At 42.5% G+C, this 18009-nt stretch overlaps 1 protein-coding gene across 1 annotated transcript in view; it reads left to right on the top strand.

The window, feature by feature from the left end:
* The first annotated feature begins 5989 nt into the window (after positions 1–5989).
* The window catches only part of hace1 (HECT domain and ankyrin repeat containing E3 ubiquitin protein ligase 1), a 42736-nt gene continuing 30716 nt past the window's right edge, over positions 5990–18009 (top strand). Inside the window, exons 1-8 of the mRNA XM_063199026.1 lie at positions 5990–6255; positions 6803–6857; positions 7127–7216; positions 11099–11203; positions 12630–12705; positions 13737–13868; positions 14968–15050; positions 17589–17685. Of these exons, the coding sequence (XP_063055096.1) occupies positions 6165–6255; positions 6803–6857; positions 7127–7216; positions 11099–11203; positions 12630–12705; positions 13737–13868; positions 14968–15050; positions 17589–17685 (729 nt within the window). The 5' untranslated portion in view covers positions 5990–6164. The remainder of the gene's footprint in view (positions 6256–6802; positions 6858–7126; positions 7217–11098; positions 11204–12629; positions 12706–13736; positions 13869–14967; positions 15051–17588; positions 17686–18009) is intronic.

Here is an 18009-nt window from a genome sequence, read left to right as displayed (position 1 = left end):
CTTGTGTTGCGCTTCAGGCAACCAATCAAACAATTACACTTACACTTATCGCAATCTCTCTGACCACTCTCTCCTATGTTCATGCGCCTGTGTAGATGACTTAAAAAGACAACAAATGGCAAATGGACGCTAAAACACAAGCTGATCCATACATGAGGGGTATGCTTCTTTTTGCAATGTGACGTGTGGCCTGAAGATTTGGTTGAAGACAACCGTCCTGAAAACCTAAAACCCGACAAGGGGAATGTTTTGCTCGTCTTTAAGCCGCCTGAGAGTGGGGGCAGGGAGAAAAGTTGCAAGTATTGTTCTGGCTTTCGTTAGGTTACTGCTTATTCAAAGTGAAGTCTTCCCCCAAAAGCTGGGAATCCATGTGGTGGTAACCTATGGACGTTTTTGATTTACTGATAGATCTGCCTCAAAGGTAAACAACTGCTTTTCTATAATTCTTTCCACGTCAAAATCACTAGTGGTTTAAATATTAAAGCTGTAGGCTACCTTCCCTCGAGAGATTTTAAATAAGTTACAGTTGCACAGGCCAATAGACAAGCGTTTTCTATTTCGTTTTCGAAACAACAGTGTGAAACCGTAGCCTAATGTAATATAACGCAAACGAATGAAAAATGCACATTTTATCTTCGGCTTTAAGGTAGGGTTAAGGATAATAATTTGAAAGTTAAACGTGTTATCCTAATTTCAAATGAAACATTTAAGATGATAAGCTTTGACAGGGATCTCTGGGGGGAAAACTACTAACACAGCCAAAGCATATGGAAAGGAATTGTTTATCGGCATTAGATAGGCATACAATCACTATTGAGGGGGCAGAAACTTCACTAAGAAATTAACAGTTTCCCACTCATCGGTAATAACCTTGTAAATAATATGCGCGGACATTATCCCGGCACGGTCATATAGGCTATATATATATATATTAATGTAATGAAGTTGTGAAACATTTAGCTGTTTTAATTTATACTGATAATTTAGAAACGGTGTCATTGGAATCCATTAGATTTTTTTTTATTGTTGGTTTGAAACCCTTAAAACAAACGTTAGTGCACTTTCCTACCTGAAATTCAACGCAAGGTCTAATAATCTTATGTACCAGGCATCACCAACTGCTACTGCTCTGACGTCAGATAAGCGCTCTTTGGGCACAGTATCATGTATAGTGGCATTTCAGGAACAGTTCAGGAATATTTTACAGGTTGCTACGTTTAAACCGCTAAACCATAGCATGATATTACCCAGCCTATCAATTCGAATGCAAGACAATATTCCACATAACGGAACCAATAGGCTATTGCACACAACTATCCACATCGAAACCCAAGTTAGACGCGCGTGCGCATAGATGTTAGACCATTTGCGCTTACACTGATTATTAAACAATTAATATGACTATGGTACAATCATCACAGACATTTTCATGTGAAATGGCAGAGTAAACTAACCATTGTCCTGACAGCAGAACAACGCCGATCCAAACGAACTTGCTATAGAAAAACCCTTCACCTATCCATTCGGAGACGCATAACAACACGAAGGAGCGCTACAAACCGGTGCTCACCTGTGGCGGCCGAGGTGCCCTCCTGCGTTGTCATAGTTCCATCAGTACCATTACCTGTAATGGAGGGGGGTGAGCGTGAGAACATACGAGGGCATAGGCTACAGCACGTGGTGTTCTACGTCACTCAGGATCTATATGTCCCTCCACCCCCTCCCCCAACATCCCATTGTGATTAATATTTAATACCAATGCAACACAAGCTGGCTGTACAACTTCCTCTCTTAAGTACTAATTGCCGCTAAAATGTACAGTAAATAGTTGTCTCATTGCCAATAGGATGCGAGATTATGATAGGAATACTACTACTATTTTTTATCAGTAGGACTTGGCGTGCCACAGTAGGCTACTCTCTGACATTCAAATGGTGACACGCATTCACAGAAGCGTGCGCTATGATGTGCGTTATGATGTAAAACTAGTCACCCACAACACACGTCAGTGTTTAATGTAATGCAGTTTGTCTATTTATACACCTTCGGGCATGAAACTGATTACTGTCGTGATATACTATAGGCCTACTTGGACTACATAGCAGGTTTTTCTCTGGGTAACGAAAGCTTTTCATTGAACGTCCAGGACCAGAGAATAAACGTACCCAAACCAAATGGCATGCGATAATTAGACTAATAACACACCATTTGATCAAGGCTCTGAAAAGACCCAGGTCACCCCCAAAATAGTTTAACGTGTGTGGCTCTGGCGAACAGGGATGGAGATGGAAAGGACAGGCTTCGCATTGACCAACCATGCATCCCTTCACTAAGTCTTCGTACTGAATGCATGGGTGGCGCACAAATTGGCTATGGTTATCTCTGATAATGCATCCTCCAAATAGGCTACATACGCTGGTTTGTAACAAACATACAGCATAGAAATAAAAGCAGGTTGAAGTTGCGTCGTGGACTGTGTACAAGGGCTAAATGCAAAACAGACAGACACCTAGCACCACAAGGAGTTATATGAACATACATAGGCTATAACATCAACCACAGTGATAACTTGAGGAGAAATAGTCTTTATAAGTTATGACATTAATGCACGCCCCCTTGCGTTCGCATGGGGTAACATGACTGCACATGATTGGATATATGCTGTCAAAGGGGAAATGCAGTTACAGTCATTTGAAAAGCATCCAGCTGATCGCTTATCAGCCAAGTGCAACATTAGCGTGAATCACACATTTGCGCATAAACTCCATAGATGATGAATGGACACCCCGTTGGCTTCAGGCCAAATAGACCATGCTGCAGCCTATGTGTGAACCCGGAAGAGCAGCACGTAACAACACGGTGCGGTGCGGCTGCATCTCTGTCGGGTAGATGTTAAATAATTGGATATCACAACAGCCACAGAGTCCCCTTTGCCCAAAAGCTCGGAGTTGTACTGCAACCCAGAACATGCTCGACGACGGCGAGGGGTTAACCTGCTGCTGTTCTGTTCTGCTGGTGGAAGGAGATGGCACGGTAGCTTACCACATAGTCACCATTGGTGAAGGAAAAGACGAATATCAGCGCATCTTTGCAGCCTTACCGGATGAAAACAAAATCCCGAATGGGTACACTGCCTAGCTTTTGGTCTGTTGCCGCACGTTGGGTTCGGCAAAGCTAGCTTCAACGGTGCGGTCCTCGCGCATCCACGCAGCCTCACCTGCGCCCTGGCATGCCATGCGAGCGATTGGTCGCTGTACTAAACAGCGCCAAATTGGAACATTGTTGAAGGGCTTCTCATAAACAAACCCTACACTCTTGTTGATGTTGCATCATTTGCCCTTTTAAATACAGTCGCTTCACAATATAATAATATAGTAATATATGGTTCTTTTTTAAATGCGTAAAACTATGCTGCATGCACAGAGCAATAGTCTATCTTGTCGTTTTCATTGTGTTGGCGATAAGAGAACATTCCAAGCGTCAAATGCAATGCGCAACACGATACCATTTTAATTAGTGAACTAAAACCTTAACAGAAAAAAACAAGCAAACAAAAAATAACCCAAAACAAACCTTTACAGGTGTATTATTGCGCTATTTGACTTTGTAGTGCACGCATGCCATCTAGAGGGCACAGCGCGTAAAGGCTGGTGTTATATGGCAAGGCATGGCAGCTGGTTTGCCACAGGTTTCCCACTTTGAAAGATATTAACAAAATGCAACTTACATTTGGTTTGGGTGACGCGGAGTCAGTAATGTATTATGTTTAGAAGTCAAACACTCTCTTTTGAACATAAACTAGCGTATAGAAAAGAGGTATGGCGTGGCTTTATGAAATTGAGATTTTATTGTGTGGTGCTGTGATTTCTATCTTTTATTCTGTGGTGCTGTGTTTTCTTTCTAACCCCATGTTTCTGTTTGCCTTTTCTCTCACTGTTATTATTTGAAAAACAATCTGAACCACCAGACTAATTTCATATGCAGGTCTAATCCTTTTTATTGATCAAAATGCATGCAGTGGTGAACCTGCTTCATTGTAATGCCTGTTGTATTGCTCTCGTCTGATGATTGCAGAACAGAATGACGTGAAGACTCAACCACCGGAGGAAGAGAGCAGAGAAGAAAAACACACCAATATCCCTCCATGTTGCTTTCTATTGGCTTTTAAGGCTGTCAATCAATCCACTCATCTCGAGTAAAATGTAAATAATGTGCTCCTAAAATGCAGTGAGTGCTGTATCCCAGCTGAAGCCAGCATAGAGGTATCCCGATTCTTGATGCTCAGGGATATAATGGTATTTTAATGTTCTTGTACATTAACACAGGGTTAAGAACACGCGCACACACCCACACCCACACACACACACACACACACACACACACACACACACACACACACACACACACACACACACACACACACACACACACACACACACACCACATCCACAACAACATTTCGTTCACCTTGACTGACAAAAAATGAACAAGCGAGGAAAAAAAAAACCCTAAAAATGGTGGCACCGGTTTCAATGGAACAAGTTTTACATTTTCATGTTTCAAGTCTTCAAATTAAAATTGAGTCTGAACTTGAGAGAATGATACCATGGGTAAGGTGAACACCATTCTACAGTGAAGGCTTTTCTTTTCATTGGAAATAATTAACGACCAGAGTAAAACTATTATGACATTGCACAGAAGTCTTTGGTGATGCAATGCATTTCGTGTTATAATTTCACTTCTATGACCTAAAAAGGGGACATTGTTTTGTGACTAAAATTAGATTTTCCATGTAGATATGATTTTCTTTCATGATTGCTGCATACAATAGGGCATGCAAAGAACATTGTATTTACAGTAGTCCCTTTTGTGTAGCCTACAACTTAAATATCATATAAAATGTCATATAAAATAAATTAGTTTGAGAGTGAGGAAGTAAGCGGACATTAAGCTTCCTGGTAAAGAATCAAGGCCAGATAACTTCTCTGAATGAACTTTGAATGAATAAACAAGCAAACAAATTAACAACAACAGCAACAAACAAACAATAAAGCAATCAAAAACAAAATCATTGTATGCCAACATAGCCAGGTGACTCCACTGCTACAAATCTGTAATCCTCCTCAGGATTGTGGATACCTTGGACAGCATCACTGTTGGTCAGCATGAACACGTGGTCTAGGCAATCATGTGCAAGAAATCCCAATGGACAATAACTCTCCCTTCCTGCAGCACTACATCTGACTTTGGCAAGAATTCCCTCTGTCTCTTTTTACATTTTGCTTTATATCACGGTATCTCAGACTTCTCTGGGCAAAGGACCCCTAAGGGAGCTATTTATTCCCCAAGGACCCCCTCATAACCACATCTAGATTTTGACGGTTTGCCACAACTTTCCAACAGGGTTTCATTGTTGGCCAATGTTATGAGAATGGAGATAATGACTAGAATGATTGGATTACTGTAATAAAATATATTTGATGCACTTCAAGCTGTTCTGCTTTAGTGTTTTGTTCATTAAATTGCAGCCCAATACACCTTTTCACTGACCCTCTGGCATCGCACCACCGTCCTACAGGTGTCCCTGGACCACACTTAGAGAACCACTGTTCTAGACACCATTTAATAGACATGTAATAAGTAAACTATAGTGATATTGTTGATTAATTACAGAATTGTTTTTTTATTTTAGTTAATTTTTTTTTAGATCAAATTGTATTACCATATGTATACAGCATGCTCGTTTTTATGTTAGTGACTCATCTTTATATGCCTACACAATTTCGAATTCTGTCATTTCAAGATATCTAATTATTTGTATGCAATAGCCTATCTTTTGGCGTATTCCTGAAAATGAATGTGTTTTTAGTATTTTTGTAGGCTACAGTAACCAATGGAAATGGTTCTGTTTAGCTAAGTAAACTACAAATCCCAGAAGCGCTCGGTGGTTACGCACACGGGATTTGGTGAAAACAGGAAGGGAAAGAAATGCAGAATGAATCAGAGGGGCAGGCTGGTGCCCTGCTATAAAACCGTGTAGTCCCAAGAAAAGCTTCAACTGCCATTTCGATGGATGACACGGGCACCCAGGACTGCTCGGTTCACTGAGACCAAATGCGTTTGTTGCTCGATTACCGCGTTTCATCCGAGTATTCTGTCCGCATATGATGGAACGGGCGATGGAGCAGTTAAATGTACAGCTGAGTCGGCTGACGCGTTCTCTGCGCCGCGCCAGGACCGTGGAACTCCCGGAAGGTGACAGACCGAAAGAGCTTAAATATGTTTTTGTTAAATGGCTGCATGGTTTGATCTGTCCGTACACGTCAAAGTAGGGTCTATTATGCTGCCTTATATGGTCATGCGCTAACATGTTTTGTACAGTAGCGCATATTTCCTCTAATAACAGGGTGACTAGTTTATGAATAGCCTACAGTGGTGCCTTTAATGGATGCAAATATTTACATCGATCAACAGACCAGTCTGAAAATGTTTGAATAGATAAGGAAGTAAACATAATAGTCGATAATATGGCATGCGTAAAACATAGGCGTACGCGTTTTATGTTGTGAAGTTTATCTTTTACGAAGCACCTCTGATGACATTCCTCTTCTCATTCCTCAGTATCAAGCCTAGTCTTGGACAACACAACCTTGTGTAGTGTTTCAATCTTTTTCACCATCCATCATAACGTCCAGTGACTTCACATAACCAGTTAAACATGGCAGCGGTGTGGTGTATAGAGTATATTTGGTGAGATAGAAGGTCGTCCATAACCCTTTGCTTTTGTGTGCCATGACAACAGACAATGAGACAGCAGTATACACTCTCATGCCGATGGTGATGGCTGACCAACACAGGTAAGCTACGTTAAAGCATTGAGGAAATGTTCAGATGTTCAGAAGAGAGAATGAACAAAGTTCCTCATCTGTTATGTTGTCACATTGGTTTGAATGCAAAGTGGAATGGGCAATACATATTTCTTAAAAGATAGGCCATAACGACTCACTCGGCTATATATTGGCCCCGGTTGACTTTGCTTTTTTTCCCTATTCACTTTGCATACTTTTCTTGTATACAAATGTGAATACGATATATTTGCCCTTTGCCATTTGAATGTTCCATACAGGTCAGTGTCAGAATTACTCTTGAATTCCAAGTTTGATGTCAACTATGCCTTTGGTCGAGTGAAGAGGAGCCTACTTCATATTGCTGCTAAGTAAGAAGCTTTCAGACTATCATATCTCTCTACTTGTCACATCTGTTTATTTGTTTAAAGACCTGCTTTATTTATAGATGAGAAGATCCTTTGTTATTGTTTGTGAAAAGCATTTTTAAGGATTGCATTATCATACTTGTGTGGGAAGAGGTGAAGTGAAGGTCTCCGTGTTTTTGTCTTCTAAATGTTGACTCTTTATTGATCCTCAAATTCTTGAAGCAAGTACTCTGACCCCAGAGAGGCAAGTCCTAACAGCATTGTCGCAATTCCTGTGCTGTTTTTTTATATAGCCAGAGCCGATTGATAAGGAAGAGACCGTTCATTAGGAGTTTCATCTGTTAACAATACGATCCAAGACTAAGCTGCTATGTCTATGGGCTGCCATGGGTTCATAATGAATGGAGTTCACTGGGGGAAAATGGAAAAAAGTTACACCTATTTACTAGACTGGAATTGATCCCACTTTGTTGCATTGTCTGATTTCACGTGAAATGACCCTTATATGGATATATGGCCATTGCAAAAGGAGAATGAGGGTGGGGAGGGGGGTGGCACATTTCAAACTTCATGGGTTGTGTAAATTAAGACATACAGGTAGATTCCAAATGTCAATGGAGTATACCCCCTACTCAACTCCACTACTCAATTCGCCAGTTCTAGTTTTGTCTTGTGTTGTGATCACGGAACTTTTATTTCGGACAGCTCTAGAACCGCTTCCACTGGAACACGCTGCCGAAAACAGAGGAGATCTGGCCAGCCTTTCTCACACAAGACATTGTGGGTTGATGTGGGTTGATGTGGGCGGGGTTGCATCATAGTTTCACATTGGTGGTGTCTTATTATGGGTGCCCAAGGGTGGTGGTTGTGGTGGTGCAGAAAAGATGAAGCAGATGCTGCATTTTAGGGTGGCCTTAAGGCTGATGCATAGTCACGCGGTGCCGATTGCGGGGTAAAGCATAGACGTACTGTCAGCGGGGGGTATTGCCTCATAGTCGACCTACATGCGAATGCGTGCGAAAGGGCGTGGTGTTTTTTTCCCCGCCGAAAATTCAAGAGTGGGGCAAGGGGGGAGGGAGGAGGAGATTTTAATGACGTCAATTCACCTCCGTGACAACAGGGGGCGAACTAACTCATTCAGTTGAGCCCAGTCCCTAGAATGAATCACAAAGCTAATCAGCTGGCTATGTAAAACGTAATATTCCACTAGTAGCCTACTTCTAAAAGTTGGGGCATAATTAGATGGTACAACATCAGTTTATTTTTGGTCAAGTACTACATGAGATTAAATGCAAGACAAACGCCATTTTAAAAGACAATAGACAGCATGAATGGCCATTCACACCTGGGGCCTAGTAGTAGCTAGCCAGCTAAATCAGTCATTACAAACTCAAAGCTAGTTGACTAGCCACCTGAAACGTAATTCTACCACTAACAAAGAGGCTTCTTGCTATTAATTTAAAAAGTTGTGGCGTAATTAGACATGAATGATAGCATACAAGATTCTCTCTTTATTCATGTTTTACAGTTCAGGTGGTTAAAATGCCAAACAAAAGCCGTTTTAAATACAATACATCTAATGGCCATATTAACAGCTAGCTTAGCAACTGTCAGCCAAACCCATTCAAACTCTACAGGACATTAGCGAACCCTGTTTTAGAAGCTAGCTAGCCACACTACTTGTACTATATACTGAATCAACAAAGAGGCTTCTTGCTATTAATTTAAAAAGTTGTGGCGTAATTAGACATGGATGATAGCATACAAGAGTCTCTCTTTATTCATGTTTTACAGTTGAGGTGGTTAAATGAAACAAAAGCCATTTTTAAATACAATAGATAGCCTATCTAATTAACAGCTAGCTTAGCAACTGTCAGCCAAACCCATTCAAACTCTACAGGACATTAGCGAACCCTTTTTTAATGAGCTAGCTGCCACACTACAAAAGAACAAAGAGGCTTCTTTGCTACTACCACACTACAAACATATCATTTCCATGATGGCCTTTTATGGATATTTCTAATTGATTTTTTGGAAGTTGTACTACTGAAATAAAAAAACAGTTTCTCTTCTCCCTGTCAAGTAAACTCCAGTGATTTCCTGCCAAGTCATCTGCATCGTGTTTTTCGTTTTCCTTCAAACCTCCGCGGTAGGGTAGAAGAATAGAACACAACTGACCTATCAGGGCTGAGTTCCCCCCGGACTGCCGTAAGCGCATTGACCAATCACCGTCTTCAAGCATAGCTCAGCTCACGGACATTTCAGCCTGGGAGAAACATGCGTGTACTGCAGCCAGGGGTCGTTTTGTCGCTGCACAGGGGGGCGCTGTGGCTCATTCTCTGTGCAGAACCCCCGCGAACGCGCGACTCTAAACCCCCCTTTACATTACATTACATTACAGTACATTACAGTACATTACACTTGGCTGACACTTTTTAAATCCAAAGCAACTTACAGTTATTTTAGGTACAGGGTATTGGTTTGAAGCCCTGGAACAATGTGGGGTAAGGTGCCTTGCTCAAGGGCACTTCAGCCATCAATAAAGGTGCTGGTAAGAGTTAGATTTGAACCTGCAAGCTTCTGATCTAAAGACCAGCACTCTAACCATTGAGCCATGGCTGGCCCCAGCACTCACATGGCCTTTACATGGTTGCATTGATATCATGGAGACTGTGCTCAGGGTTGTGTCTTGGGCACAAGGAGAGTGCTGTTGCATTTTTTGGCATACACATACTGTGCTCAGGGTTGTGTCTTGGGCACAAGGAGAGTGCTGTTGCATTTTTTGGCACACATACTTTAGGTAGTGGACATATCATGGATGGTAGGGAGTATGGGTACTCCATTTACGATGTGGATGTTTCATTACATGGCCTACGGGCTCTGTCTCTTAGAGTGCATTCCAATATGCGACCTTGCGCCCTCCACTTGTGCTTGTGGCCTCACGTTTTGCTGATGCCCCGCCTCCATGGAGAAAACAAATAAGTTTCCCCGCTGTCAGCCTAGCCAAAACTATTTTTGAGGGACTATTCTTCATTCACCATCCAGTTTGCAAATGAGAACATGACTTTACAATTGAGCTTTTGCGAGATATTGAAATATAGTGCTGTTTTCAGTGTCATGCCATCATGACATATAACTTCCTGGTACGAGGCCACAAGCACAAGTGGAGGACGCAAGGTTGCATATTGGAACACACCCTTTATGTGTGCGTGATGTGTCGTGCATCATGGGTGGTAGTTCAGCGGTAGGATGGTGTTCGTAGAGCAGTGGTTAACCTCCCTCTCGAAGAGCCTATAATCATAGAAAGGCACTAGCCGGCTCAGTGGTTTCACACCAGAGGGTTGCTGGTAGGTCGTGGCTTCAAGCCCCGAGCGGGGTCCTTGGTTGCACTGTGCTGTCCTCTGCTGTCCTCTGCTGTGCTGTGCTGTGCTGTGCTGTGCTGTGCTGTGCTGCGCTGTGCTGTGCTGGGTTGGACTGTGCTGTGCTGTGCTGTGCTGTGCTGTGCTGTGCTGTGCTGTGCTGTGCTGTGCTGTGCTGTGCTGTGCTGTGCTGTGCTGTGTGCTTTGTGTTGTCATACTGTGTGATGTGTCCTTACGGCCTCCATGACGATGCAATTAGATATTGACTTCTCAAGGCAGCGATTCGATTATTTACGATATTTAAGAATGCCCCACGATACGATACAATTTGATTTGATTATTGCCAATTACTTTTCCGCTTCTATTATGTTATGGAGCTAGGGCATTGGGCCAGCTATTCGACTATTTTGAAAACTCAAGAGTGCCCCACGGTACGATACGATTCTATTCGGTCGTAGGATCGACGATACATCGTCGATACATATCGATTATTATTTACACCCCTGTCGTGTGTTCTTCTTGGCAGCTGCGGCTCGGTGGAGTGCCTGGTTCTGCTTTTGAAGAGAGGAGCCAACCCAAACTACCAGGACATATCTGGCTGCACCCCCCTCCACCTGGCCGCCAGGAATGGGTAAGCCTCAACATATATATATTTGGTAACGCTTTACTTTACGGTACAGTTACCATATGTAATTACTGTGGATCGGCAAATGACCCGGGCCGGAATTGGACCCGGGTTGCTAGTGTAGTTACCCAGTACCATATTGATCCATAGACCAGTCTCAAAATGTTTGAATAGATAAGGAAGTAAACATAATAGTCGATACCGTTAGGTCACATAATAGTCAATACCATTAGGCCACTTAATAGTCGATACCGTTAGTCCACAACAGGGTGGTATGCCTCAACATCACAGTGATAATGACAGGTGCAACGATACACCTTTTGCAGTGTGTCTTCCTTCCTTGTGCTGCTGCTAACAGTAGTGATCAGCAGTGATGGATTTGGGGAGATGCTATATTGCCTTGCTATCGAGCACACTATAAAGTGCACGGTGTACTGTATCAGGTAGTGCAGCTGACACACTATACATGGAGTCAATGCGTTTGTGCTCTAGAGCTAGCTCTTAAAAACACACTATGCACTATGCTCTTTGGGCTAGTAGATGTTTTGGACAGACCCTCATTTTTCATGAGGCCAAAGACAAAGTTAGCTTGACTGCTGAAGACATATTTATAGGATTAACTGACGATTTGAACTACGAACTATGCTTTGAAAGTGAAGTGTTTCCATGGCGCATAATTAGTATGTTATAAATATGAAAATATACACAAAGACATACAGTACTGTATCAATCCAACAACAGCATAACACAAGACATGCTATTGTAAAAGTGAGGTGTGTGTGTGTGTGTGTGTGTGTGTGTGTGTGTGTGTGTGTGTGTGTGTGTGTGTGTGTGTGTGTGTGTGTGTGTGTGTGTGTGTGTGTGTGTGTGTGTGTGTGTGTGTGTGTGTGTGTGTGTGTGTGTGTGTGTGCGTACACTATGTATTGGTTCATTTTTCTGTCTCAGGCCTCATAACTGTGCTTGAGCTCCCGCATTGAACCCTTGTGTCTGAAAATGTTCAAATACAGGAAATTTCTGTACATTTTCCCTTGTGTTATTCGATGTAGGAGCAGTCTCTCAGACTCCATAGGCCTCTAGTGATCTAACCTGGAACTGAAAATAGTTTGTTATTTAAGTGCCCCTCTTCTCTCTCTCTCTCTCTCTCTCTCTCTCTCTCTCTCTCTCTCTCTCTCTCTCTCTCTCTCTCTCTCTCTCTCCACTCCTCTCACTGATAACACCAACCCATTCCCAGACGGCGTCAGGTGTCTAGATTGCATAGATGGTATGCGTACAATGTATTGATCAGGCAGGGCTATAAAAAGCACACTAAAGTAAAACGTGGCTGAAAACAAACGATGCATCCTGACGTTCAAGACATCCTTTCCCGAACTGTGTTGTGTTCCATATTTCGTCCCAGTTATGTCATATTTGGCATGTTGTTTCATCCCCACAGGCAGAAGAAATGCATGGGGCGGCTGCTGGAGTACAATGCGGACGTCAACATTTGCAATAACGAGGGACTCACCGCTGTAGGTTTTTCACCCTCTCACTCAGTAATGATGATGCCTCATAGAGCTGTATGGAAACGGGAATTTACCGGTTTATGGTAACACTTTCTATGAAGCCCATATCTATAGCGCATTATGAGCGCATTTATAACAAATTATAATGCACATTATAATTACTTACAAAGCATTACGACTACACCGATGATGTTTCAAGATGCTTTATGTTAACAGTAATGCATAAACATGAATGTAGCTTATAATACTTTATAAATCCAAGGGTATTATGAGTGCTCATGACAGGAAATAAACTACAGGCTGCCTGATGGGGCTTACAGTACATTATGATGCATTATAGATGTGCATTATACAGTGCATTATAGATGCATCCATATGAACTTCACTTAACTTCGAGCACACATTGACGACTTATGATCTCACATGAAACATTATAGCATCATATGAGCCCTTATGACAGTTTATCATCCAGGTCTGTGCATAGAGTGGTTTAGGTACTCATAATGTACTATAAGCCCCATCAGGAAGCCTGTAGTGTATAGCCAGTCATGAGCACTCATGACACCCTTGGATTTATAAAGCATTATAAGCTAGATTCATAGTTATTCATAACTGTATAAACTGTATAAAGCATCATGAAGCATTATGAGTGTAGTCATAATACGTTGTAAGCAATTATAATGTGCGTTATAATTTGTTATAAATGCGCTTATAATGTTGGCTTTAAGTAAAGTGTTACCTGGTTTATTCATTTGATAGGGACCCTGTATAGTGATAAGCATTTGTAAATAAATGTGTATACTGTACAATGAGGTGTTCAAGCTGATTTAATTTCTTCCTGTATGTAGTTGGTTCAGATTCACATATGGGAAGGTGTATTTTTTCAGTTGTTTTATTTAAAGATTGCTTTTGTCTAAATTTAGACAGTTATAAATAAGTCTTCTCTCCTTATGTGTGTGTCTGTGTGCGTGCGTGTGTGTGTGTGCGCGCGCGTGTGTGTGCGTGCGTGCGTGCGTGTCTCTGTATGTGTGTAAAAGATCCACTGGCTGGCGGTGAACGGGCGAACAGAGCTGCTGCATGACCTGGTGCAGCACGTGACCAATGTGGACGTGGAGGACGCCATGGGCCAGACCGCCTTACACGTCGCCTGCCAGAACGGGCACAAGACCGTGAGTGTTCTCTACATCCTGTGGTTCTTAACCTGGGGTGCGGGCACCCCCTGGGAGTGCGCCAGAGATTCCAGGGGGTGCACAGAATTGTGTTTGTGTTGCGGTTGCGACCAACATTCTGCTTAGGAACATTATAATTAGGCCAACTGAAAACCAAATTGAAACACATTTTGGTCCCCATTCAAAGAAATTAAGGGCTTGATTAATTTCTCAAGCAAGAATCATTGTCATTAAACACTAAAATCACTTTTTAGTGCGTATACACGAGTAGAAGTTTGCATTGGGGGTGCGCGGCTTGTCTTGGGCACAGGGAGGGGGGTGCGTTAAGAAAAAAAGGTTAAGAATCACTAGGCCTACATCCTGTGGTTTCATCCAGAGAGCCTCAGTTATGTGAGGTACGAGGATCCCTAGCATATTTGTGAAAAATGAGGAACCAAAACAAATGTGTGGACTTGTGGACTAACCAAGAACAGGCACCAGATTGTGAGCATTAACCTATTTCTTGTGATCTTTCATACATGAAGTGCCTTCCGTTTTGCCGAATATGAGGAGCGGAAGTAAATACGGACTTGCTTGTGGAAAAGATCCTGAGCTGATGCAAGACTAGGAACATTCATAGTCTGCTCAGTTGATTTTGTGAAATATGAGCAACTTCTGTGGACTTTGTATGGACTTTCACATAAACAAATTTGATTTGGGGTAGATAGGTGTGTATTATGCACATTCAAGTGAGATGCATTATCCAAAAATGCTGCTAGAACACAGACTGAAAAAAGCATGATGAAGTCAGTGGAGGCAGCGTACAGGCTAGTGCTGTGCGGAGGTTAGTCATGGTGGTATGTTTCAACATAGCTATTTAAGTAGACAAGCAAGTAAATCTGTAGCTGTATCTGATGAAGCGTATGATATGACGAAGACAATGATGCTATGATGGTAATGCTAATGATAATGATGATAATGATAAGTTAATAGTTAATGATAATGATGATTTTGATGGGGGTGAAAACTATGGTAATAGGTGATTATGTTGTTGATTATATTGATGATGATGATGATGAATGGATGGTCATTTCTTCTGTTTTTCTTATCTCTGCTGTAGACGGTTCTCTGTCTGCTGGACAGCGGGGCGGACATCAACAGGCCCAACGTCTCAGGAGCCACGCCTCTCTACTTTGCCTGCAGGTGTGTGTTTGTGTCTGTGTGTGTGCATATGTCAGAGAGCCATTGTCTTACCATTTGTGTCGCTGAACAGTCCATTGAAAGCAACTTGGTACCGTAGTTTGCTAACGGATTGCGTTGGCAATGAATTGCTTGTGAATGTGCGTATCTTGGCAACTACAAAGGCTGCAGAGCTGAAATCTTCTGTTTATGGCTCATGTGCAACAATAATTAGCTTCCCCTCAACCGTACACAATGGAAGTAGATAGCCAGACACAACAACACGGCCATGGAACTCTTTTGAAATGCCTGTGTGATGTGTCAGCAGACAGCCATTTGTGTGTTTAATTTTCCGAAAGAAGGTTCTGCTTTTGAGGATATTATCTAGGAAGTGTTGAGCAAATGGATCTTTTATGGTGAAAATAATGACCGTAAGTTGGACAAGCTGACTCAGTCAAAGGCAGTGCAGAAAGAATCACATTAAGGGTCTTCGTAACTGAACTGATATCATAATATCAGCTCTTGTCCATACAGTTTTACTCTTTTCCCATATTTAGCTTTCATAATATTGCTGTCTGCATATATGTGCTGTTTCAAGGTCAGTGGTGATATTACTTGTGTGTGAACTGGTGTTCTCTTACAAAGTAAATGAAATGACAAAAAGACCTCCATCCCTCCCCCTCTTACCGGCAGTGCAACATCGACTTTGCGGGCCTGTCACTGTTGCCAGACTTGAGCTTGTTGCTGAGAGACGAGACGGCCTCTCTCTTGTCCCGCATTCTGTTCTGATCACAAACATTTATGGGAGATCTGGAATCACTGCCAGCTTGGATCTGGGCCTACCTCAGAGCCAAATCAACCGTTATGCGGCGGATGGCTTATGGCCAACACATGGACCTAGTCCAATATATTGCTATACTAAAAATTGACTGTTTTGTTTTATAATATGCTAGTATATCAATTGAGTGTTTTGCAGGTCTTTTACTGGATCACTTTAGGGCCACATGAATGCCTGATCAAAGCCAAGTTAACCTTTAGGCTTCAGTCTTCTCTGATGGATTATTCTGGAATGGTGTGTCACAGCAAATTATGTCTTGGTCTTCTCACCTTCACACCTCACCTTTTGCACCTCATTTTGCACCTCAACATAGTACTGGTAGCACATTAGAGTTTGCTTTTAAGGGCAGTTCTTTGGTAGACAGATGTGTTTGGGCTTGAAATGTTTCTGGACTGTCCTCCTGGCTCAGAAACTGGAAAGCAAACAAAATGCCTTTTACTGGTACATGGGCATGGAGAACAGATTATACTACACAGCTCACACAGCGCATCAATTTGATAAAGATAATTCTATAAATCACATATTATGGTCAGTCTCATAAAATTGTTTAAATGTTGTAAAAGAAAGTGGTTCTTGTCTGGTTTGACATCGCTAAACGACCACAGACAGACATGGTTCCCTGTAATCACATTTATTGTAATTCCCTACTGTTAATTGGTAATAACATGAATACAATTTGAATTGGCAGGGCATAACAACTTAGGTAACAACATACACACGTGTGTAAAAAGTTGTGTGTGTGCAATCTGTGCATGTGTGTGTGTGCACGTCTGTGCGAGAGAGCGACTGAGAGAGAGAGAAAGAGAGAGAGTGGGGAGGATGAGGACACTGTGGAGAGCAAGGCTCGTCTGCCGTTGTGCAGTGATGGGTAGAGGAGAGGCAGATGAGTTCTCTAGGCTGGGAGTTGATGAATTGAGCTGGATTTGCAAAAGGGTATGTGCAGCACAAGTTGGGTTATGTGCACGCAGGGATGTCTGCAGGAGAAGCAAAGCTTTGAGCTTTCACGGAGCCAATCTCGGTTGTAGATAGTGAGGCATAGTACTAGTTATAATAGGAGTACTGGAATATGTTTCACTGGGTTGCTGTGCCGGCGACCCGGGTTTGATTTCGGCCTGGGTCATTTGCAGATCATTCACCGTCTCTCTCTCCCCACTCGTTTCCTGTCTCTCCTCCACTGTCCTGTGAAAAATAAAGGTAAAAAAGCCCTAAAAAAACATTTTAAAAAGAGGACACGGTCAAATTACAGTACGTATAGTGGAAGGGTGAGTGCACGTCTTTCAAACAAAGGAAGCCTGCATGAAGGATTTGGCTTTTATCAGCAGACAGTTCCACTCTTTATTGGGTTGAACCAATAGAACCTGTACTTCTCCTTAGCTGATAGTTTAAATGTCGATCGTAGATACAATCAATGATGTCTATGCATGTAGAAAACTGCAACAATAGTGTGTGTGTGTGTGTGTGTGTGTGTGTGTGTGTGTGTGTGTGTGTGTGTGTGTGTGTGTGTGTGTGTGTGTGTGTGTGTGTGTGTGTGTGTGTGTGTGTGTGTGTGTGTGTGTGTGTGTGTGTGTGTGTACTGTGCACCTGCGCGTGTATGTGTACATATGTTGGGATGCATGGTGTGTGTGTGTGTGTGTGTGTGTGTGTGTGTGTGTGTGTGTGTGTGTGTGTGTGTGTGTGTGTGTGTGTGTGTGTGTGTGTGTGTGTGTGTGTGTGTGCCCATGTAGCCATGGGCAGAGGGACACAGCCCAGATCCTGCTGTCCAGAGGAGCCAAGTACGTAGCAGACAGAAATGGTGTTACACCCCTGGACCTGTGTGTGCAGGTGAGCTGCACATCCCCCCCCCCCACACACACACACACACACACACACACACATCACTCACTCACTCACTCACTCACTCACTCACTCACTCACTCACTCACTCACTCACTCACTCACTCACTCACTCACTCACTCACTCACTCACTCACTCACTCAATTTTTGCATGTAATCAAGGCCACAACATTAGTCCTCAGAAACACACACACACTCACTGCATGTAAATTATGTCAGAAACGCATGCAGGCATATACACACACATTCACAGTAGATACTGCAAATGGGGTTGTTCCACTGGATGTGCCTAGGTGCACATGCATTCTTAG

Source organism: Engraulis encrasicolus, chromosome 5, assembly GCF_034702125.1.
Source record: "Engraulis encrasicolus isolate BLACKSEA-1 chromosome 5, IST_EnEncr_1.0, whole genome shotgun sequence".
Classification (NCBI taxonomy): domain Eukaryota; kingdom Metazoa; phylum Chordata; class Actinopteri; order Clupeiformes; family Engraulidae; genus Engraulis; species Engraulis encrasicolus.
This window is presented reverse-complemented; position numbering and strand designations above follow the sequence as displayed.